The 23995-nt window shown below is 34.9% G+C and overlaps 1 protein-coding gene across 2 annotated transcripts in view; it reads right to left on the bottom strand.

Moving 5' to 3' along the window:
* Positions 1-1502: 1502 nt before the first annotated feature.
* Positions 1503-23995, bottom strand: part of LOC124103005 (transcription factor RFX3) — an 84318-nt gene continuing 61825 nt past the window's right edge. Inside the window, exons 12-14 of one of the 2 annotated variants that reach the window (XM_058584035.1) lie at positions 13012-13074; positions 12037-12079; positions 1503-8440 (exon numbers count right to left, since the gene is read on the bottom strand). In XM_058584035.1, the coding sequence (XP_058440018.1) occupies positions 8202-8440; positions 12037-12079; positions 13012-13074 (345 nt within the window). In that variant the 3' untranslated portion in view covers positions 1503-8201. The remainder of the gene's footprint in view (positions 8441-12036; positions 12080-13011; positions 13075-23995) is intronic. The other variant, XM_046459468.2, reaches the window with a different exon arrangement.

The raw sequence follows: 23995 nt of genomic DNA on the forward strand, positions 1-23995 counted from the left end.
AAAGAATCAATGTGCTATTAATAATTATTAATATGCCATTTCTAGACTTGCTACTTTATAAACCTAAGTTTAAATTTTAATAGTAACATTCTAGAATAGTACATTTTAGCTTTGGGTTGCACATACATTCAAATATGTGATGAAACATGAAATTTCTTTGCAGAAACAGGGGCATACACACAAATTGCAGTCATGAGTTTAATGATTCCAATTTGAATCCATCTGACAGGCTCCTCCACATTCATCTAAATGTTTACCTTCTTTAAGGTTGTGATTATGATGATGGCACCCATGTGTACACCATGATCTTAATAAATACCTTCAACTTGTATTTTCAGAGAAAAAAAATCTACATTACTTTTAGACCAAAATGAAGGGAAAATATCTGGTAGATTTAATAGGATCAATTAATAAAAATGTTACATTTCTCTGGTAGCAGGCTATTTTTAAGTATTGCCCTGTGGCAGGAAGAGTATTGTAACCAAGAAGTAAATGCACCAGTTACAAGATACTTGAAAGACTTTACATTTCCCAGAGACACCAAGTTCAAAAATAAAGTGACAAAGTAGAAACTACTTTTTTTGTGTGAAAGTTCCAAATATCTCACAAGTGGTCATGGCTACAACATAAAAATGCTCAAATAGAACACCTTCATTTCCTTTCCAGTCTAGTCTTGTCTCTACTAGTCACTATAATTCTGTCCATCTTTATTCACTAAGTGCATTATTTGGATACATTTCTAAATTAACTGGGGTTAAATATCCAAATACACTGGAATAAATTTGGACATTCACAGCTAAGATGTCCATGTTTTAGTTTTAGAGATAATTTTAAAATATAATGTCAAAGTACCATGTTGGAAGACCCCCAAAGGGTATTTTTCTGCCTTGTATTTCTTTCTTCTATAGAAACTCCCTGAATTTGCTAGTCTATATTCTCTACGTTATGATCTGAAAAAAGTTATATATATATGCACATTAAAAAGTTAATTTTAAATTTGATTGTGGTGGTGGTTACAATATTCACAGTAATGTACACCAAAGAGTGAATTTTCCTGTATATATTTAAAAAAGAAAGAAAAAAAAAATGGGCAGGTTATCTTAAGTGTATTAAAGCAAATTTGAATAAGTTATTTCAATTTAAGCAAGGAATTTGGGTGCCAAATATCAATGTGAAACGACATAAAACAAACAAATTATGAACATCCAAAAATCTGGAACTACAATGGAGATGCTGACAGCTTCTGAAATTAAACAGCACTCAATCACTAATCCTCTTTGAGGGTAAGATTTATACCCTGCTGGGCTTATAATTTTGTTTTTACTTTTTATGCTGTTCATGTGTAAATATTGCCAATTTCATTTGACACAAAAAAGGAAAACAACTTAATTTTGTTTCTGAGCTAATGAATGACATAGATCCTACCCTTCAGATGAGATAGTGTAGCAGAAGTTTCCTGGCAATGATTGAGGGGGAAAAAGAATCAAGCCATTTCAAATGGGTTTGTAACAAGGAAACAAATTTATTGATTTTAAAAGACAAGACACCATTTCGTTTTGAAAAACACAAGAAAGCTAGCCTGAGTTCAAGTCTGAAATATTCAGAAAAATCCTACTAATATCTTTAGTATGTTCCAGTCATTTGTTTAAACAACACACTAAAAGTTAATATATATTTTTATAATTATAAAAGTTCCCCAGTTATTGTACAGTACACAATACAAATTGCCCACAAACTATTATTTAGCTCCTGCCAATTTTGAGAGGACATGATATACTAAAAGATTTAGCATTTCTCACAAAAATCACATCAGGAAATACGTATTTACAAAATCAAATACATTATACAAAAAACCATCACATGTTATTCGGTAAAGATGTTTTTAAATAATTAAAAAGTTTATTCAACTGTAGTCCAAAAACTGGAAAAGAACATTACATTATCTCACACATACAATCTCTACAAAAGTTGCTTACCTCATTTACATAATATATTCAGTCGATTGTAAAATAAATGTTCAAATATATCCTAGTGTTACTATGTTTCTGTGCTTGTGGGACTGAATAATGGAATCTGCCACTTACTAAGTGAAATTTAAATGATGGCACTTAAAAAAAAATACAGTATCTTAAAAAAACACAATGAAAGAAGTTTTACCTAGAAGGTACGAAAGCCCTGAGTGATAGTAGAATTACTGATTGGTAAGCACTACAATTAACCTAATTAAAAGTTTACCACCTCAGGCACAAATTTCCAAGTTTTCTCAAGGCACTCACTTAAAGTTTCTGTAACCAACACATTGGTCACCACCATAGGTCCAAATTGATGATGGAGATGAATAGAGAAAAAAATTTGCTTTGGTACAAAAGATGCTTTTTAAACGAATAAAATTCAATACCTCCTTTATTGGGTCATTTAAAATTGTGTTTAGCAGGTTTAAACAAGGCAATCATTTGTTCAGAACTACTAATCAATTGAAGGAAAAATTTACTTGGTTATCAGCAGTCAATGAGAGTTTTTTATTTTTTCTTTCCTCTTAGAATCAAAATTCTTCTAACAAAGATTTGTTGCCCTCATTATTGAGCTACATAGACAATTCTTACCAAATATTTCATTACTCAGGGCTTCCAATCCCAACAGTATAATTTATTTTAAAAACAAAGGAAAGAGGGAAAAAAGAGTTAAATATCAGAACCAAATAAAAGAGACAAATCACATTAAAAAAAAAGGACATCATTACCAATTACTTTAAACAAAAGGAAAAACATATCCTAGGCAGTCACTTTGTAAGTGGCTTTTACTATTTAATTAAGTAAAATTGGTAAACTAAACTCAGGTCTACTGGCACATAAAATCACTAGCAGCAATGATCAAGGCATGCAAACTGAGAAGCATTTACAGTAAATCATCATGAAGAATTCAAAAGAAGAGAGTTAAATTAAAACCCTTTGAGTATTGCATGTTAACACACGAGTAATTTGCATGGTGTAACTTCCTAAACTGCCTAAAAAGCAACGTTTACGGCATACTTGCACTATGCTATGGATGTCTTTTCACCAGACATCAGAATAGGTTACACTCTTACTTGCGCCCAGCTAGGGCCGCGCAAGCACATCTGCAGACAACACTGCTCTCGTGTTTGATCACGCTGGGGACAAAGGGGAGCAAGTGCGCAAAGAGATTCCCTTGAACCAATCAGTAATGATGTAAGCAGACTGATACTTAGATATCAGAAGCAGTAGTCATAGAGTCTTTTGACAGATGAGCTTAAAATTAAGTGCTTTGCTCTCCATTCTATCTCTACATGTTTTTTTTTTCCTGACAAAGTATTAAAGTTTTGGAGCATGGATAAAATTATGCCCTGTATGAATTCCCAAACAATATTTTATGAGTGATGCAAATCCAAATAGCCTGACTGCCCCCAGAGAGTTCAGAGTTTGTATATTCACTTGAACTCATTTCTTCCTAAGGCTTCACTTACACTTGTATTTTCTAAAGCTAAATAAATGAGATCTTTTGTTTTGGGAAAAAAGAAGAAATGTAACCCTTTCTTTATCATACCTTTTAAAGGCAATCTAGGTACCTTCAATGTGCAGAAATCAGTTATGACATAGGTCTACACAGGCCCATGTATTTGCCCTCCTTTTCTAGAGCGTCATGATGTGATGCTAGAAAAGTTGATTTCTTTTTCTGTAAACAGTACACTTACTTAGATGGCAGTGAATATTTGGGAATAAATATATCAAGCCCTCTTGAAGGAAAATTAGGAGTTGTATATAAAATGCAAGTGTTTCAGCATGGAAACACTTTCTCTTCCTACCCCCCCTTTTAAAAAAAACAGCATAATTAGACATTTGGATATAGAGTATATTTTACCGGTCTAAGTCTAAATAAATGATCTGAAAGGCTTTTGTCCCCCATTGTATATCTTACAATGCTCAAAGGGTTAATACAAGGCATTACATCAAAGGGGTTTTCTAATACTAGAACTAAGCACTGAATTAATGCTTCTATTCCAGTTTTTAAAAATCACCAAACTTGCAGAAATACTAGGATTCCATTAAATTGATTTGTTCTAACCATACACATGGAGGCTGCTCTGATCTAGTGACAAGCCCCATTTTCAAGAGCACTGCATGCTGATCCTCCTCCCCCATGTTCTGGTACATTCATACAGATCACAAAAGCTTTGACTTCAACTTTTAGATAGTTGTTATTTCTCCAAAGAATTTGGGGAAGGGGAGAGGTTATAACAAAGTCAATTTATTATATATAACCACTGCCTCATATTGAACACAAAGGTGACTTGCCAAGTTTTTAACTTTCTACTTGTGTCCACACAGGGAGGACCAACATCACAGTGACAAACTTTTTTTTTTTTTCTCTTACACTAATGTTTCAAGCACAGCATTATTTTAGACATTTCAAATATATTATCTGAATTATTTTTTTTTAAATTTGAAAATGCATTTAGTATTTCTAGACAGGGTATTCATGTAAAAAGGTCCATGATTATGGCACTGAAACCATATTCATTCCTGAATGACTTATAGCATTCTACAAGAATGTGTTCCTTTTCACTTGTCTACTACAAATCAAAGGCAGTCAATGTTGCACACTACTAATTTTAGGTATGCAGAAAACCATTTTTGAAATTTTACTTTTGTTTTTAAAGTACACCATCTAAAGAGAGGTGCATGAACCGTGCTATACAGTACAAGAAAAAGCACAAAAAGGAAAGCAGGTTTCTGAAAAGGCAGTAAGACTTATACAGTCAGTCCAAACATAGTTTGGATGAAAATCCTGAAAAGTGATCAGCAAACTCGAAGAAAAAACTGAGAATTGGGCCCTATGTTCCAATGGTTCACCCATTCCATCCTATTGTTCACTGGTTTTATAAATGCAAATCCTTTGGTGTAATCCTCAAAGTGTATGTCAAGATCACACTATAGCCATGATACTCAATACTGTCATATGGAAATATCTTTTCCAAGACTTCAAAGTAACTAACATACCTTCCTTATAGTCTTCCTCTTTGAAAGTATAACACATGGCTTATATATAAGTCATATATCTCATGACTTATGTATGATTACAATGCCAAGAAACACCAATAAGTCCTTAGAATGTGTACTTGTATCACTTGTTAATAAATTTATTATGAGGGTATTAGTGGCTTATATTATTTAGAAAGTCACAGTTCCAATGAATGAAAATAACAATTTCAATAATTACAACAAATGTGATTGCTCCAATTGGCTCTAATATATAAATTATAGTTTTAATTTTCTAAAACATTTTAAATTCAACATTAATGAAAATTAAGCATGTTGTACTGTGGACTACAAATAACTGGAAGTAGAGTGAACCATAGGTAGGTGTCTTTTGTGTATTGATCACAACAATCTACGAAGGATTAATATTTGTAAGTATTCCTAAAGGAGATCAGAACATTTTTATTGAGTCAATTTCAAATACAGTGATATTTATCAATTTCTAATCTGCTCTAATTTAGAACAAACCATGAACAATTGGAAGAAATGTTGAATCCTGGAGGGTCCCCAATCCCCCAAGTCTCATGAATCTAAATTTGTCCATTATTATCAGAATCCTCTAGTGATACAAATACATCCAACATTAAATTAAAAGAACAATGATAATAAATACATTTAAAGTCATTCAATAAACAAGATGAAACCAGTAAATACATTTGGTCCAATACAAATGTAATACCATTCAGGGGATAGTGGGTAAGGACAGGAAACTGAAAAAACTCAGAAAGGAGAGCCAAAATGAAGAGTGTTTTTTCCTTTTTTGATTTTAATTTTATGTGTAAATATCCTAATACACAATAAAAGAGATATATAGTTTTTAGAAACTTATGACTTCTTTTTTCTACTACATGTGTGTATGTGTGTGTGTGTGTGTGTGTTTGTTCAAGTGTGTGTGTAAGATGCATATTCATTGCCTTTTGGGGAGGAAAAAGGGGGATGATCATTTGAATGATGTTTAGATGAAGGTGATGCTAGGGTGCTAGTGAAGACTTTCAAATATATAATTATGTTGTAAAATACAAAATTTGAATCAATTTAAAAAATTATATTGAAAACATTGAAAATTTGCTTAAGAAACACAGTTGAACTTAAAATAGTCTGAGGCAATCAAGCAACAACAGCTCAAATACACTGTATGTTACCTGAGAAGCCATTTGGTATGTTTAACTTTATAGATTGGCTCACCCTCTTCTTCCCAACCCCCCCCTCCCCAATACAATATAGTTTTCATTTGTAATCTTTAAATAATTTTGTGCTTTCCTTTTTCTTTTGGCTTTATTTAATTAGTTATTTATCAGTGTTTGCTGATTAGTATTTTGTAACTATTTAAAATGAAAGGATGTGCCTTTTCTGTTGCTGGTAATAATTTGAGTGCTTAAAAGAACCTTGGCTTTTCATGAAAATTAAAATGGGGATGGGTGCATGCTCTCTAGGAACTCACCTTCTGACTTTGTAGCAGACTCCTGCCCCATGGGCACTCGTGTGCATGTGAACACACAGACACCTAGACACACGGACAAACATTTAGACTGAAAAGATGCACTTCAATAAGTACCTGCTTATTTTGTAACTTTCTAGAATTGTAACTAAGTAAGAATGGTCAGAAACATATGATTTTATGTAACAAGTTGGTATTAAAACTAGCCTGCTATTCCATACCCTTAAGCAATCTGATCTGTAATCAAGTAATAGTCAACTCTAAGAATAAAAAATAGGTTCACGGTCACTCAGAGGGAAACTGATTTTTGTCTTTTTGTTTTGCTTCATTTTCTCTAAATTTCCTTTGAAGAACATGTAACCTGTCCTTACTTCAGGAATCTGAAAATGACAGGCACACTTTGTCAAATGGATTGAAGAGTTATTCACATGAACAAAATAAACCTTACTAAACCTTAGCTTCAGTTCTGTTTTAAGGCACCATGTAATAGCCGAGGTACGATGATCCCTGATGTACATTCTTCAATGGCAATGATCCATCCAGCCACCTATCCAAATCCTACAGAATTGGGGATAAGTAACGGTGAGGTGTGCCAGTTACACTGCCTTCAGGTTCTGTTTAAAATTTAAATCCACATACTTTAGAAACCAGGAAGTATTTTTGAAGGAAATAACGATATGCAGGTTGCTACATTCCTTGCATTCTATAAATTTTCTTTTATAATAGCAGCATATTGAACTACTATTAGAAAAAAGACCTGGAATAAAAGAAAGTCATCCAAATGGAATGGTTTCCTGTATGTCCAGCTCAGCGTAAGTAGCATGTACACTTAAAAAAAAAAAAAAAGTCAAGTCATTTTATCAGCGTCAGTATCTAACTATCACAGCCCCACTTAACAGCAGAACACACTTATGTAGTGGCCCCAAATACAGAATCAGTAGTCTTTAAACAGAGGACTGGGGTGCAAATAATGGTTAAAATTCAATGTCTCATGGAAACTTGCATTGTTAATATGGTCTAATAATTATGTACATAAATTATGTACATATTAGCATAATCTCTTGCAATTCTGTCATTTACTCTGAACTGATAAATGCACAGCTCAATTTTTCTTCAGAGAAAAATAGATGACCTTCCCAACCCTCTAGCACTATAATAAAAATGCTCTGTATTCTCTTTCTGTACTCCAAAATGTTATCAAAATAGTGTCTTATGGTTCTGTCCAATAAAAAGCACCTTTCAAAAGCAAATTTGATGCATCTGCTGCCAAATGGGCATGCCTCCAGTGTAAATCAAAGAAATTCATTTCTTTTGATATTTCACAGAAGTGCATCTAATTAAAAAACTTACACATGAAATCATACACCAAGACTAACAATCAACAATAAAATATTTAAGCTACAAAAAATGTAAATTACTTTTTAATTATAAGAAAACAAAAACATTGACATTAAGTGTTGTAAAAATCCTTCTTGACACCTGAAACTAAGAGAAAAAAAAACTCTTATTATTGAGAGACAAATAATTTGGTTAAAAAAAAAAAAGACCTGGCAAAATACATACACCCATTCCATTTCACAACTCCAAAAAGGTAATGTTCAGCACAGAGAGAATTTGACAACAGTCGACCTTCAGGCTTATTAAATTTTCAACTTAAGCCCAATATCAACAGGGTTAATGCAAGCTGGAAAAATACACTTTAATATTCTTTAGACTGCAGTGTAGGTGTTTCCTGTGGCGCTGCACTGCCTGATAGTCTGAGTACTTGTGACGATGTGCTCACTGTGGATTGGATTCAGGAGGCTTGGTTGCACACTGCTCTCGAGAACAGGCTGCATGCAGCCCACTGGGAACGCCTGGCTCAGCTCTGTTTTCTCTCTTTTGGCTTGAGGCTCTGAAGAGTCATCCAGTTCTTCATCCATTTCACTTTCCACTTCACTGCCTTCATCTGCACAAACAAATAATACCGAGACTACTACCAGAAGACAAATTGGAAAACTGCGATCAACCTGTGCTTTAGAAACACTTGAATATAGTATATCAAGGCAGCAACTTCTTAGCCTTTCTCAGAGGACAAAGCTTGTAGGTTTTCCTTTCATGGGATTTTACTTGTATCAATGCTGTATTAAGGCATCTCTAATTCTTTCAAACACAGCACAGATAATTAGTTTTTGGCAATTTGTGATCAAAACTTTAATAGCTCCTTTAAGAAGACCTTTGGATTTTCATAAAGCTTCTATATTTCAAATAAGGGCATATGATTCATACCATCATTAGGTATACCCTGCTGGCTTTGGGGAAATGTACTGAGTTGAAAATACTAACTAAAAAAAAAAAGATAAAATTTTTTCAGTTTCCTCTAAAAATTCACACTAAATATAAATTTCATGTGTGCAGGCATTAATGTAGGTGAGAATGACATTGATTCACAATGTAACTATTGCATGTGTAAGCAGGGGCTGCTGTGTAGACTTTCTGATACACCCTGAAGCCGTAGATCTCAGTATTAAATAAATCTTCAATTTTTATTATGAAAAAAGATGAAGAGTGGAACAGTAATGCCAGATTAAAAGAATGCACAATGAGTTCCCATTCCTGGCAACACTGATACTGTTAATAGTTGGTATTCATTTCTGGAAATTAAATGTTAAATAGTCACTGTTACCCCCATATCTTAATACATTTTATGTTAACTAAAGCATCCTTAAAATGGAATATCATTTAATTTTTCCAGCAGGCACTGTTAAAATTCAAAAGTACAGTAGAGAGAAATGATGCTCACATAGTTTTATGACTGTGGAAGATTCTCCTAAGAAGATTGTAGAGAATATGTCTTCATCAGATCATTGTTAAACAGTAAGAAATATATCCCTGCCTTACAAATATATTTTATTCACCCAATATGTTTTATTGTTTACAGAAAAAAAGGACAAGGATACATATAATCACATCAAATACCTCACTTTTAACTAAAACATAACTTAATAGGTGTTTGCTTATAGTGGTTTGCATGATCAGAATCAGTTCTCTGTTCTATCCTATTCTATGGTGTACTGCATTCACTGAGTACCTCTTTATCAGGTTAAGTTGAACTCTTTCTAAGCAATGTTGAGTCACATTTGGGGGGACACCACAATAGAAATCTCTGCTAACTCAACCAAGATGTATTCTTGGCCTATCTTCTTTAAACATTTTTCCTCTGGAAATAAACTTGATTACATTAAAGTGTGTCAGCATAAGCACATTCAAAGGATTGGGCAATTGCAGGGAGAGAGAGATCTTTGACAGACGTTTGTTTCATGGAGTGGGCATAACAGAAACATTTATAAGATACTGTTTATTTTGTTGTTTATTCGGTTGATAACATGAACCAAAGATGCTATTAAAGCTATTAAAGTTTTGATCACAAATTTCCAAAAACTAATTATCACAAACTTTTAGTGGTGGTAGTCTCTCAAGGTTGTGACTGTTAAATTTCATTTTCTCTAGTTTCTTTCTTTTTTTTATATTAACATCTATTAATTGCACATATTAGGGGGATTCAATGGGACCCTCCCATGAATGATCAGTTTGTACTGATCAAATCTAACTCTCTGCACATTTTGAAATTTTTATACAGGGTCAATATTACTTTTATGATAATATCAGGGGAAAAATCCTCATTTTGTAGATAAAGCCCACAAAAACTCTTAAGATTTCATGCTCTCCTTAGCCTTTGAATATGCCAACTTGGCTGTAGTTCAGGAAGCCTCAAGCTTGGAGGTGAATGGGACCAGTCTCACCATGCAAAGAAGCTGAGGATGTATCACACTAATTTTAAGCTTCCTCTCCACAAATAAATAATTGTCAAAATGAAAAAAGAGGCAGCACTTAAAAGAAAAAAATATCATTTACAAACAGGTAGGAAAAGTCCTGACATCTACCTTGCTGTGGGTGGAAGTGACAGTGAGATAAGAGGCTGAACAAATTTAAGTGTTCCAAATCAGTTTGACTTAAGTCCATTACTAGATAAAATGGCCCTCTGAACAGGCTATGAAGAATCTGCAAAAGCAAGCCCCTTTTCCAGTTCCTAAGGATAAATCAATGCAATTCTATAGACATCTTATTCTCATATAGACCCAAAGACATTTCCTGAGAACCCACCTGAGGTTATGAAAGTTTGGTACACAAAAACAAAAATCAAGTGTACTAGGGTTTACTGAAGACACTGATTCAGCACTGTATTAGAAGGCCAGCTGCGATTTGTCATTAATTTATTTCTCTGAGGATTACTTTGTTATTCCCAAAGTGGGTGTATTTGTAGCAAAAATGTTTTGGCTATACTTTTCTGAAAATTTTCTGCTCTGCTATTTTGTATTTTACCAAAATGGGAATTAAAGTATACACAATTGGTAAACAAACAATTGAAAGGAAAGACTTTCACATGACAATAATGTTGACTCATATGTGACGTTCTTCAGCCATATTAATATTTTCCACCCCCAAGAAACAGAAGCTCAACATTGAGTACCTTAGCACAGCATGATCTAGAGATCAGGTTGCAGTTCTTTGCAGACTCCTTGAATCCTCTTCCCTCAGTTTCCCCTGTGGCCTGAAAGTTCTAATTGTATCATTGTCCCCAGTCTTTGTGCATTTTGTTCTTGTCTTCAGAAGTCAATAACCATAACAATTCCCTACACTTAAGATACCCACTCACTTTTAAAGAAAGAGCTATATTTTACTGTAGTATTTGCTCATAAGAAAATGTATATGTTTTAAAAAATGGTACTGTACTGTTTTTTATCAGAATTATTCTTGTTTTTGTTTGGCTTATAAAGTTGGGTAGGATTTTTGTGTTCTATCTTAACCCAAAATCCCTCTAAGCTTTCCCTGTTCTTTCATGAGTGGTTTTGTTGATTATGAGATTATTCAGGAATCTATGACATTATACACACACACACACACACACACACACACACTATAGTATACCCTGGAGTAGCAATGTTGCTATAAAATAGCTCCAAGATATTAAAATATACTCTGATATATAGTCTAATGTATACATGCGAGTATGTTACCTTCTTCATCGGTACCACAATGAGCTTGTTTTCACATTGCTACCAGAGTCTTTTTTTTTTAACCACTGAAAAGTTGAACCAATAAGGTGAATAGGTCAAGGGAATATTTCTTCTTGCTTGATGGGCCTTGAATAAAAATGCCTGGCCAAAATTTATCATTTTTATCTAGGATCCTGGCCATGGTAAAAAATAATTTCCTATTACTTGTTATTAATATAAGTCAAAGAATGTTTAAAAAGAAGTTTGAAACTGCATTTAAATTCCATTTTATGTATATATTATACCTCACATAATGAAGACATAGGATGGAGTGAAATGGTGAAATAATGAAAGATTCCAAAAGACATGACTTGTCATGTTCATCTGGGACTTGTATGCTATTTCTACAATTTCGGAGGGCAGTAGACATATATGCTTTCTTCTTTGTGGGTTTTTTTTTTACAAGAAAAACAATTACTTAAAAATGTACATTGTTTTCAATTCTTACCTTTATCCAGATTTCCAGGAGATACAGCATTCAAATCACCAAACTGCAAAACAATAGTCATTTGGGCAATAGTTACTATTAGGTAGAATAAAATAATATTCTATCAATCTGTGGTAAAAACACCACTCTATGACTTTTTTATAGCTATAAACTGGTGACCATTTTGATTCCTAACAACTTAGGTCACATAATTTTCCAATCAAACTTGTCAAATTTGAAGTTTAAATTATGTCACAATTTAGCTGTCTTTTATATGCCTCTTTGCAGAAGGATAACAATTTTTTCTGCCTTCCTTGCTCCATCTTATGTTTTATTATTTCAATTCAGTGATGAATAAATGGGGGTCTGGATGACCTGGATGAAAACGGAATGTGGTGGAATAAATTTGGACAAGTCCCAATCAAGCAGGACATATCAGCTCCACCTCTGATGCATGGCCAATGAGTCTACCTGGAATTTCTACATTAGAGCAACATGTTTGAACTGTATTTTTTAAAGCTTTTATGAGAGAAAATAAAAAAAATAATAGGGGCCCCAAAGTTGATACTATTAAGTTTTATAAAAATTTTAATTTGATACTTCTGTCTTAATTGATGTTCTTATTTACCATGATAACAGGGTTCCACTTTGAAAAAAAAGAAAGGCATCTGATCATTACTAATGGAAACTAAAGAGTTCACAGCAATATGGAACAATTAATATCCTTCAGCATATATGTTATTTTCTACTTTGGCTCAATAGCTTGATGATAATTTTACAGTGAGAAAGTACATTGAGAGTCTCAGATAGGGATACACTAGATAAAACATTGATAGCAGAGGTAACAAAGCTAATCTGAAAAAGGCGAAGAGCAACTGCAAAGCATCCACTTTCAAAAATGGTAAACATTACTTTTTTTAAAAAAATAGTAAGTCATTATTAGAAATTTAGCTTTATTAATAGGCTTAGAAAGGATGAGACAGAAATTCTACTTACATTCAGAAGTTTGCTTATAAAGAGTTCCATGATAGGAGTATTTTTTTCATCTACAAGGTATGTCTATAAAGTAATAAAACTGATCTTATTTTGCAAACATACACACGTTGATTTTATTTTTCCTACCTAATAAGTATTATTCTTCATAGTAGCTACCTTGGGAGCTTGCACATTGATTTCAAGGTCCAGGGCTCTGGACCTCCTCTGTCTGACAATCCATTTCAACAGTTAGTTCACTTGTTATTCAAGAAAGCCCATCTCATTATTCTATATCCAACTCTGACTCTAAATTGCATTCACGGCATTTTGTCCTAAGATGACTTCTCACCAAAATCAAATTCATCTTAGCTACCACTCAGGATATTTAAAATAATATGTTATGCTGCTCTTTATGATTTCTCAGCCTTTCCAAGGCAGTTTCACAGAGAGGCATGCCATACCACTGATAGGCCATGGTGTCTTTGCTGGAACAAGGTGCAGCTTTCCTAGGTGACTTCTCTGTAGGGGAAGTGGGGTGCCTCCTGGGTAGTAACTCTCAGTATGTTTGTTTGAAAGTCTTTGCCATTACTTTATAGTTATATCCTACTGGGCAAAAAATATACAATCATAAGTTCCGAACTATTTTGGATTGTCTAAATAAAATTCACAGTGTAAATTATGTAGGACTTCTTGAATTACAAAATATAATCTAATAACAGAACCCCAAAGGATTATTTATCCAATTTTTGGTATTATTTAAATATTTTAGAACTGTAAACAGAGACTGCCCATAGATAAAAGATAGTTACTTCTAATTGAATACAATGTAAGATTTTTATTTATTTAAAATGAAATAGTTGGTAACACATCCAATTCTTGAAAGAAGTTGGCAATGATGATTCTAAACATAACTTTGTATTTATTAAACAGTGAATACAGGTTGAGCATCCTTATCTGAAATGCTTAGGACCAGAAGTGTTTCAGATTTTGGATTTTTGAATGCTGAATTAGTTACATCTTGCAGATGGGACCCAAGTGTTAAACAGAAAATCCATTTATGTTTTATACATACCTTATACACATAGCCTAGAAAGGTCATCTTATACAATATTTTTAGTGTCCCTGAGTTGACTGTGACCCATCACATGAGCTTGCATTGGGTGGCATTTTCTGTTTGTAGTGGTGCTCAAAATATTTCAGATTTTGGAGTATTCTGAATTTTGAATTTTTTGGGATATTCAACCTGTATTTCATTTTTTGTTGAAAGAGCTCTGAAAGTTGCTTGTGACTAAATTATTGTTGTCATTAATGACTAAAAGGATCACACAAAGTGGCCAGACTTATATGTACATTTTTTTCAAAAGAAATGTTGTTTTAGTTGCTCCTTAACTCTGAAAACACAAGAAGTTCCTTAATACAAATATTTTCCTTAGATAACTGCTATTTAATCTAAATAATTTGATTATTTATGATCCTGAAAATAAAAACCAAAATAACTAGATTCTCAGTGACTGCTACTGTCATTAGTAAAATAATATCCATATTCTAAATCCTGGGTGATTATCACTATGCTCTGGACAAGGTACAAAGAACTCAGAAATGCTGTCAATGCCTGTAGTTGTCTCTGGGGTTAATGACAAAGTTCTACACTTATAGCATATGGAGAGAACAGATTTAGAACTTTAAAATTCTGTGGAAAAAATATTTTAATATCTTAATATGAAAAAAGGTGTTTATATGCATTCAACATGTGAGAAATAAATTATATTATATATTTCATATATATAATATGTAATAATATAATATATAACAAATTATCTTATATATTATATATATAACCAGGCATGAAGTGCATGTCTATAATCCCAGTGGCTCTCGAGGCTGAGGCAGGAGGATTATGAGTTCAACGCCCGTCTTAGCAACTTACTGAGGCACTTAGCAACTCAGTAAGACCCTGTCTTTAAATAAAATATGAAAAAGGGCTAGGGATATGGCTCCATGGTTGTGTACCCCTGGGTTCAATACTTAGTAAAAACAAACACAAACACAAACACACACATATACAATTATAGGGGGAAAACTATAATCCTACAGATAGACTGGGTAATATTCAGAGAATTAATTCATTTGCTCATTTCTTCTATAAATATTTATTGAGAGCACTATATGCTGGGTACTGTGACAGAAAATACCATTCAGATTACTTTGGAAATATTCATTCCTCATGGAGGTGACTATCAGAAGATACTTCTATTATGAAGTGTAGATAGGTGAGCAGAAAGCTAAGGCAGTCTAGGAAACTTCAGGGAAGACTTTGAAACATGAGTCAAGGCCTTGGAAGTGGAAATCAACGATTTAAGAGCATGTCACAACAGCAGAAGCATGAACAGTGGCAGGGAAGACTTGAGTGGGCATAACGAAGAGGACCGCTGAGAGCAGACAGATGACAATACCTACATTATGCTAGCACACATGAGAAACAGGAGAGAGGAAATAGTCAGAGATGTGGATGACAAAATGGAAGCTCACAAGAAAGTACAGGGATTATTGTGAAGTTACAGCTCCAGAAATGAAAGGAACTTATTGCATTGTAATTTCCCCTGTTGCATAAGGATTGGAGGGAGCTACTATTCTTTGATGTGACATCTTACCACATAAAATGTACATTCATGGTTCAGTGTATTGTAGGCTTTCTTTCAAATATTATGACCTCAAGTGTCATTTTCTTCATATCACTTTCTTGAAGAAGCTTTCCTAAATTGCCTTCTCTGTTGTTCTCAATCATTGCATCATGCTCACTTCCTTCAAAAAATACATTGAAGGACTTGCAAGAATTCGCAACACATACTTTGTTTGCTCATCTACTATTTGTTTTCCCAACATGTCAGTGCACTGGGGAGGGGGAAACCCTATTTGTTCTCTTTGTGAATGTATTCCAGAACCTAGTATAGTGCTTAATACATATTAAAGGCTAAATAATTACCAAATAAACACATTGACTTCCTCATTTTAGCCTCATCAAAACCTTACACTTTTAGCAAGGTAGCAAGTTTAGATTTCATCTTATAAGCAATGAAAATGATGAGTTGATTTATCTAACATCAGATAGTGAATATGGTGGTGCTATATTTTAGATTAGATAGTCTGACTCCCAGTTTAGTGGGGGCGGAGTGCTGTAGGGGTAGGAAAAAGGGAAGAAAATAGGAAAGAAGGTGCAGTGGATGAGGAGGAAGAGAGATACATACTGGATACATAAACAGAGGAAAGAACATAAATTAAGGGACTTTAAAAAGTGCTTTGGAGATAGAAAACATGGCATTCAATATATGTAGGAATTAAAATTCTTTCAGCTAGACAGGTAGGCAATAGTCTAAAGTAAAAGCTAGAATGGATCATAAATGAAGTATGTCTATTGTTTCCTATCCTAGGAACAATTTACTTGGGTCCTAACTGGGATCATAATAGTGAACACCCTCCTGACAAAGTAAATGCATGGCCAAGGCAGTCACTGGCAGTCTGTCAAACCACAAATTCATGGTGAGACTAATGATGGCCATGAAGTATAAGATGGCAACTAGACAGCAGAGTCAGGGCAACTATGGGCAGATCCCTGAGAGTCTCCAAGTGTGACCCTGGCTGTGGCTAGGCAGCTGAGAAGCAATTCATCACAGGACTTTGAAGCCTAATACTTGCCCCTGAGCACAGGCACCAGACAGGAATCTGGCTTACAAGGGTGACAGAGGATACAGGTGCACTATAGAGACCACTGTACATTAGACTCAGCTTTAGCTGACTTGACACAAAGCAAGGTGAGCCTGGTACTATAGCACTTGGGCAATGAAACAACACAAAGGAAGCCACGAAGCTAGGGAGCTCAGACAGCAAGGAAGGAAGGATCCATGGGGGCCAGAGGAGGGGGTGGAAGTAAAGAGTTCAGGGATCAGAATGAAGACCTCATCCTTAAGAACACCTTCCTTGCTGGAAGAGCTTACCCTACTCTAGGAAGAACAGACTTTGAGTAATCATAACCCATGCTTATGTTACAAGTTCTCTCATTGTTTTTTTCCCCCCAAAAGCCCTCAAAACAAAACAACAAAAACAAGTTTGAAACTTCACATAGTACTAGTGGTCACTTAGTAAAGGATCACGTTATTACAATAATTATCGTCATCTATCAACACCTGTAGACCAGATGTGCAGGGATCAATCTGACCCTACTGACCTGGTACGCTGAAAGGACATCAAAAGAACTGCATCTTACTTAACTTTCCTCTTAAGGACAAGTCATCTTGGGCAACCAGGTGAACATCTCATATACAAGCTACATCTTATAGACAATATCCCTGTTAGTGCATTTAGATTATAGATTTAAAAGTAGACAGATAATAATCATTATCTCCATTGCACACATACAAACTCTCCCTCCCTTTCTATTAAGATATTAGCTGTCCAAATGTAAAACCACTATATTAATTAAGCTACCACAAAACAAAACAAAAGCAAAAACAACAACAACAACAACAAAACCCCAAACTAGTGGCAAAAACAGGCTGCCAAACATTTTTGTTAAGGGACCAGACAGTAAATGTTTTAGGTTTATGATCCAAAAGAACTACTACTATCAGTCAGTCTGCCACACTATTGCAAAAACCATAGACAATGGGTAAATGAATGAGCATGACTTACTTCTAATAAAATTTTTGTTATAAAAAACAGATGATGGGCTGAATTTGGGCTATGAGCCTTTGCTGACTCCTGGCCTAAAGAGGAGCTGCTTCAGCAGCTCTGACTAAAAGACCAGCTCCAGCTCATGAGCCACGAGGGGAAAAGCTTTTACCTTTAAGAGAGGTATAAGGGCTTTTGCCACAATAAAGATGTGGAACCAGAGGCTTTAAAAGCAAGAACATCTCGTGCACAGGGGCACTAACTGATGAAGGCCATGGGGTAAGAATCAAGAGTCATCTTTTAAAGATGCAAGTCATTTTTATAAATAATCTTTCTTCATTCTCTGAATGTTGCACATATAAACAAAAATAGAGTGAGATGGTGTTTCTTTCTTTTCCTTTTCTGCTTTTTTTCTGGGGGTGGGTACTGGGGACCAATCCCTTTTTATTTTTTTATTTGAGACAGGGTCTTACTACATTGCTCAGCTGGTCTTGAGCTTCTGATCCTCCTGCCTCGGCCTGCTGAGTACCAGTGAGGTTGGTGTTTATTTGTGCAAATTAGTGGAAGAGGGAAAAAGTATATGATGCAAAATTGCAGGGAAGGGTGAAAGACAAGAGATGGGTAAAAGACTGTGTGTTAATAATTCACACGGGGAATGTTTCTTCCCTGTCAGATAGGAAAGCTTTTTCTAATTTGGATGTAGGTGAAGATTTAAGGATATAATTTCACATAAATATGATTTTCAGGATTGGATCATCAATGCACAAGTGATAATGAGATGTGTGGCAAGGAGAGGAAGAAGTAAGAAAAAAATACTGCACTGGAAGAAATTAGAAGGTAATAACTGAGCAGTATTTATTCAAATCAATGTCACTTCCATACTGTAAGAGCTTCCTGTTGCTGCTGCAACAAACTTACCAATTAGTGGATAAAAGTAAACCAAACTTCATTATCTTATAATTTTGGAGATTAGAACTCAAAAATGAGCCTTCACTAGGCTAAAACAATGATGATGGCAGGGTCTGAAGGCTCTAGAGGAGAATTTTCTTTTTTCCTTTTCCAGTTTGTAGAGGTTGCCCTCATTTCCTTGGTTTGCACCCCTTCCCATCTCCAAAGACAGCAATATCAAGCCTTTCACATATTGTATCACTCTACACATATTCTTCTGCCATCTCTTTTACTTTTAAGGACCCTATTCATTGGGCCCATTCAGCTAATCCAGGGCAATCTATTTTCAGATCAGCCAATTAGCAACCTCAGTTCCATCTGCAATATAACATATTTACATGTTCCAGAGACTAAGATGTAGACATCTTTGGAGGCCCATTTTACTGCTTACCACATACACCCAAGTTATTTTTAAAAGATTCTCACATTTGCTTGAGTGAAACCATATGACATTAATTTTTTCCCTAGTACTGATAGAAACACACCCAACCAGATTAAGCTATTTAGAACATAGTAATTTTTCCTTAATTCTTTTTGTTTTGTCTTCTTCACTAGGGTGGAGTAGGGTATGGTAGTATTTAGTAACCAATCAATTTTTTATGATATATATTTGTCACTTTTTTCATTTACAGACTTTAGATTTTATATACGACATACTATTAATCTGTAAAGTTTTTATAGCATTAGTTCCTATGTGTAGGATTTTTGAAATAATATCCACATTTAAGAAGTTTATCAGGATCACAGAGCTGAAAGTTGCTAATGTTACACAAGGAAGCCAATCTGGAGAATGAATTTGAAATTAAACTGAGGAAACTAAAAGCTATGGGGTAGAAAGACCAGGACACCCTAAAACCCACACCCAAATGAAGTTTAATGAGCAACTCTAACATTAGAGTTATCCACGAGAATAGGATATATCCTGGTCCTGTCAAGAGTTCATGAGGATCAGCTTGTATCGTCAGCTGTTCCATGAGGAGCTACAAAGACCTGGGGAAGCTCTCTTGTGCCAGCACTCCCTGATGATTCTGTGAGGATCCATGCTAGGCAAAGGCTGGTAGACAGATGCCAACATGTTGTCATGTGATTGGACAAAGGAAGGGACCACAGGCCACATAAGCAGCAGAATCCAAAAGTACACTTTTCCCCTCTGCCCTAAGCATTCCTGCTGACCTGGAAATCATCATTAGTACCTGATAGGCCAAATAATTGATAAGAAAAATTTTATCCAAAAAATACTACTCATTTGAGTATATAAGCCACATTAGGAGCAATCTACACAGATTCAAATTAAAGTGATACTCTGGGCTCAGACTGCAGACCAGAGTTGGCAGCAATAGTAACTCCAAATTCACTTATGTAGAAAGAAAATATGTATATATGTGTATATGGATACATTTTGCCAATTTCTGCCAATGAATCATTTGCTCTAGGAATGAAGATCTTTAAGTTGTCATAGGCACGGAACAGATGAGTATAAAATTCTTTGAAGTGGTTTCTATCTTCTAGTTGAAATAACATGTATCTTTGGGACTTAATTTACCTATTAACTTATATAGGTAAATACAATCCCTGTTTTATAAGTACTTATGAAACTTTTCATTCATTCCTACTAGTTAAGATTTAATTTGAGTCTAGCGATGATTGCCTAGTTAGACCTAATTATGTTTATGCTTCTTCCTAATGTTGCCATTTTCTTTTCTAATTGACTTATTTCCCCATTCTATTTTGTTGGTTGTGTTTTTCAAAGCACTGAATTAGTTTGCCTCTGATTATCACTTTGGCTATATACCAAAGAATGCTATTGGATTCTTTGTAATTCCATGAATCATTTGACTCAACATTCAGAAACTGTCTGCAGGCTATTTTTCTGTTACAATAAAGTATTATTACAGCCTGCATGTGCTTTATGCTATCTGTTCTATTTATTTTACCTTCTAAGTTCATCTTACAAAGACATGGGCCCAAATACTAATGGTCTAATTGCACATATTATTACTTGAATTTTCAGTTCAGATTCAATTTTTAAAAATCTAATCCATAATGGAAAGCAATGGAATATAGTCCTGAGTGATACATATATACAAGGACATGTGTAATTTCAATATTTATGTATTTATGGAAAGCAAAAGAAAATGGAACTAATATAAAATACCTACTATAGGCCCATTGTCTTCCTATCTACCCACCTTCCTACCTAAGGTAATTCTCACAATATCCCTGTGAAGAAATGGTCCTATGATTAGACTGTTTATGGGAAAACTAAGACTCAAGCAAAGGTAAGTATGACTTCCCTAGGTTGCAAAGATATTAAATGGGAAACATGGAATTTCAATTCATGCGTGGAGTATTGCATGGGAAGAACAACAGAAGATGTGGACCAGCCTAACCCAGGTTTGGGTTACAACTCTACCACTATCAATGATGTGAGTGATGTGACTCCTGACAAGTTAAACTTTTTGAGCCTTAGATTTCTTTATAAATAAAACAGGGTTAATTTGAGGATTAAATATGCTCATGTTTGCAAAAGATCCTAAAAGAGTGGGTCTACTAAGTCATATTGCCTTCAAAATCTAACTTTCAATAGGATTGCTATAAAGCCCTAGAATTCCATTCAATAGTCATAATATAATGATTTCAAAATGAAATACCTCTAATTGAGTGGGGTAAAAGGAAGCACAAAAAGAAAATGGAGAATGGAACTGTATCTTACTCTTGGACTTAAGGTAGTTGACAACATAAATTCAATCTGAACCTGGAGTTGAAAGTCAGTTTATGTACTGATCAAGGCATTTATGATGCAAGCAAATACCATGGAAGAATCAGCTGGCATGATGGAGATCACACAACTGAAAATCACTGATGAATTTGTATGAATATCAATATATAAATGTTAGCCTAATCAACTACTACTCTCTCTGCTCTTCTATGAAATTAATGAAAGAATGAGGCCCTTTAAAGCCTTCCTTACAGAAGGAGAAAGACTGTTCATATTCACATTTGGAATTTCCTGTTCCATTACTCTGTTGTTTTGGGGGGTACTGGGGATTGAACTCAGGGGCATTCAACCACTGAGCCATATCCCCAGTCCTATTTTGTATTTTATTTAAAGACAGAGTCTCACTGAGTTGGTTAGCGCCTGGCTTTTGCTGAGGCTGGCTTTGAACTCGTGATCCTGCTGCCTTAGCCTCCTGAGCTGCTGGAATTACAGGCATGTGCCACCATGCCCAGCCCCAGTGTTATTTTTTCAATACTCTATACTGAATTTGGACTTTGTAACAATCTGAACTTTATAAATCAGATATAACTGAGCAATGGTCTATAATTTTTGTTATATTAACCTTAGTTAATAGAACTCATTGGAAGGGGGTTAGGTAGTAAGAACTATTTTGGATGGTGAAAAGAAATGTTTTGAAATTTAAGTTATAAGAGGTTCCATAGCATTATTTTCTTTAAATGTCTTTTAAATGGTAACCAAAGTCATAAAAGCATTTTACATTTAGCATTGGCATAGGGTTTCATAACTGAGGATAAAAACTGCTTACTTTCCAATTTTACAGTATTTGCAAGGAATACCAGTGTTTCATTTGGCAAAATCTTGGGTACTTATGTATATATAATTTCAAATAGTTTCTTAAAAATCTTAAGTCTGCTAAAAAGACCAAGATTTCTGTCAGTTGGGTCCATACAAAGGATATTCCACCCTATCATTGCTGTTAGTCCTGCTCATTGGGCTGGGCCAGGTGTCCTGGCGATATGTGCTGGGATCACTCTGCACACAGGGCAGCATAACTACATTACAGCTTTAACCATTCCGGCTTTTGTGGCCCATGGGAACCCAGCAACACACGTACTTTTTCTATAATTTTGTTTCAAAATCTCCAAGGAACAGTCATGGGAGGATATGCAGGTAGTGAAGTGTTTAACTATGCAAAGTACTACTCTGTGTTTCTCAGGGCTGTTCCCCTCAGAGCCAAGTGGATATACCTCCTGGAGCCTGTTTTACTTCTACACTGACTCCTCTGCCCCTGCGCCTCCACACACACACACCATACTCCTGTTTTCTAAGATCCCAGAATTCCCTGCCCCAAGGTCCTAAATTCCTTCCTAGGCCTGTGTAGGTCTCTTCTGCAAGTTTACCCTTCTGAGGAAAGAAGGGACAGCCAAGACAACTGTTTGCAAGAGGCAGAGAAAACACTGGGCTGAGATGTCCACAAAAGGGGAGCTCAGAACTACCCCTAGTATAAGATGGGGGAATGATGCATGAGAAGAGAGGTGTTTAGGGGCCAAAGGCTGGCTGCGTCTATGCCATCATTCTCTGGCTTGGAATCTGGAGGAGATATAGGATTTTACATTTAAACTCAGCCTTTCCATTTAAGAAGATATATCTGTCAAGGTGGGTGGACAGAGAAGATTTTATTTAAGTTTAGCTTACAATTTTTAAAATATTTAGACATATAGTACTTTAAGCCCTATAAATGTTAGGGCTGGGCATTCTAGCATATTCTTTATTCAAATAAAACTATGAACAGAACAGAAAGAGCCCTGTTCCTAACTCAAGACTGGCTTCCCTTGAGGTTATCTGCATTATCTAATAGGAAATGGCATTAGAAAAGTAGGATTGAATTTTGATTATATTACCTCTCCGTTTAAAAATCATTAACCGAGAAACAATGTAGTGGGGTGGGGGGTTAGAAACATGTTCTCTTTGTATTAAGGAAACCTTTATAACAAATATTTGAAGTGTTGAATTGAATTTGAAGTGTTAGTATTATCATCACACAAGGCCCATATTCTTTTAGAGAATCTCATTTTTATATTTTAAAACAGTATATTTCACTACAATGATGGTATAAAGAAAATCAGAAAATAATTCCTTTAAATTTAAGATCTTTCCAATATCAAACAAGGGCTATTTATTTATTAGCAATATCAGCAATAACCATCTTCACCTGTGACTGAGAATAAAACTTACCAAAAAGTCAATGTCTCCACCAGAACCACTTAGACTAGGCATGGGTGACAACGTGTGGCAGAGGCCAGCAGATGGAGCTGTCATGCTTAATTTATGCCAGAGAATCTTTGACACCTATCTTGTTCTTTGGTTTGGGCTGCCCAAGGAGCAACCAGACTCTTTTCTAGACAACCTAGTGGTAGACTTTGCTGAAGGGAACTATTCTGAGAGTTTTCTCCTGATGTCTACAGTGACCATTTTAGTCATTGTAATGTTTTAAGAAATCTTGAACTTCTATTTTTGCTCCTTTTCCCACTTCCAGCTGTCAAGTTGTAAGCATGTATAAAAACCTAAAAGCTGCAATTCTTGGTCTAGGAGCTTTATTTTTCTGGTAAAGAAATCCAGTGTATCAATAATGAAACTCAATGAGAATCCTGT

The sequence above is a fragment of the Marmota monax genome, unplaced genomic scaffold (genome assembly GCF_021218885.2).
Source record: "Marmota monax isolate L192 unplaced genomic scaffold, Marmota_monax_Labrador192_F-V1.1 WCK01_AAM20220418_F8-fsc00059, whole genome shotgun sequence".
NCBI lineage: Eukaryota > Metazoa > Chordata > Mammalia > Rodentia > Sciuridae > Marmota > Marmota monax.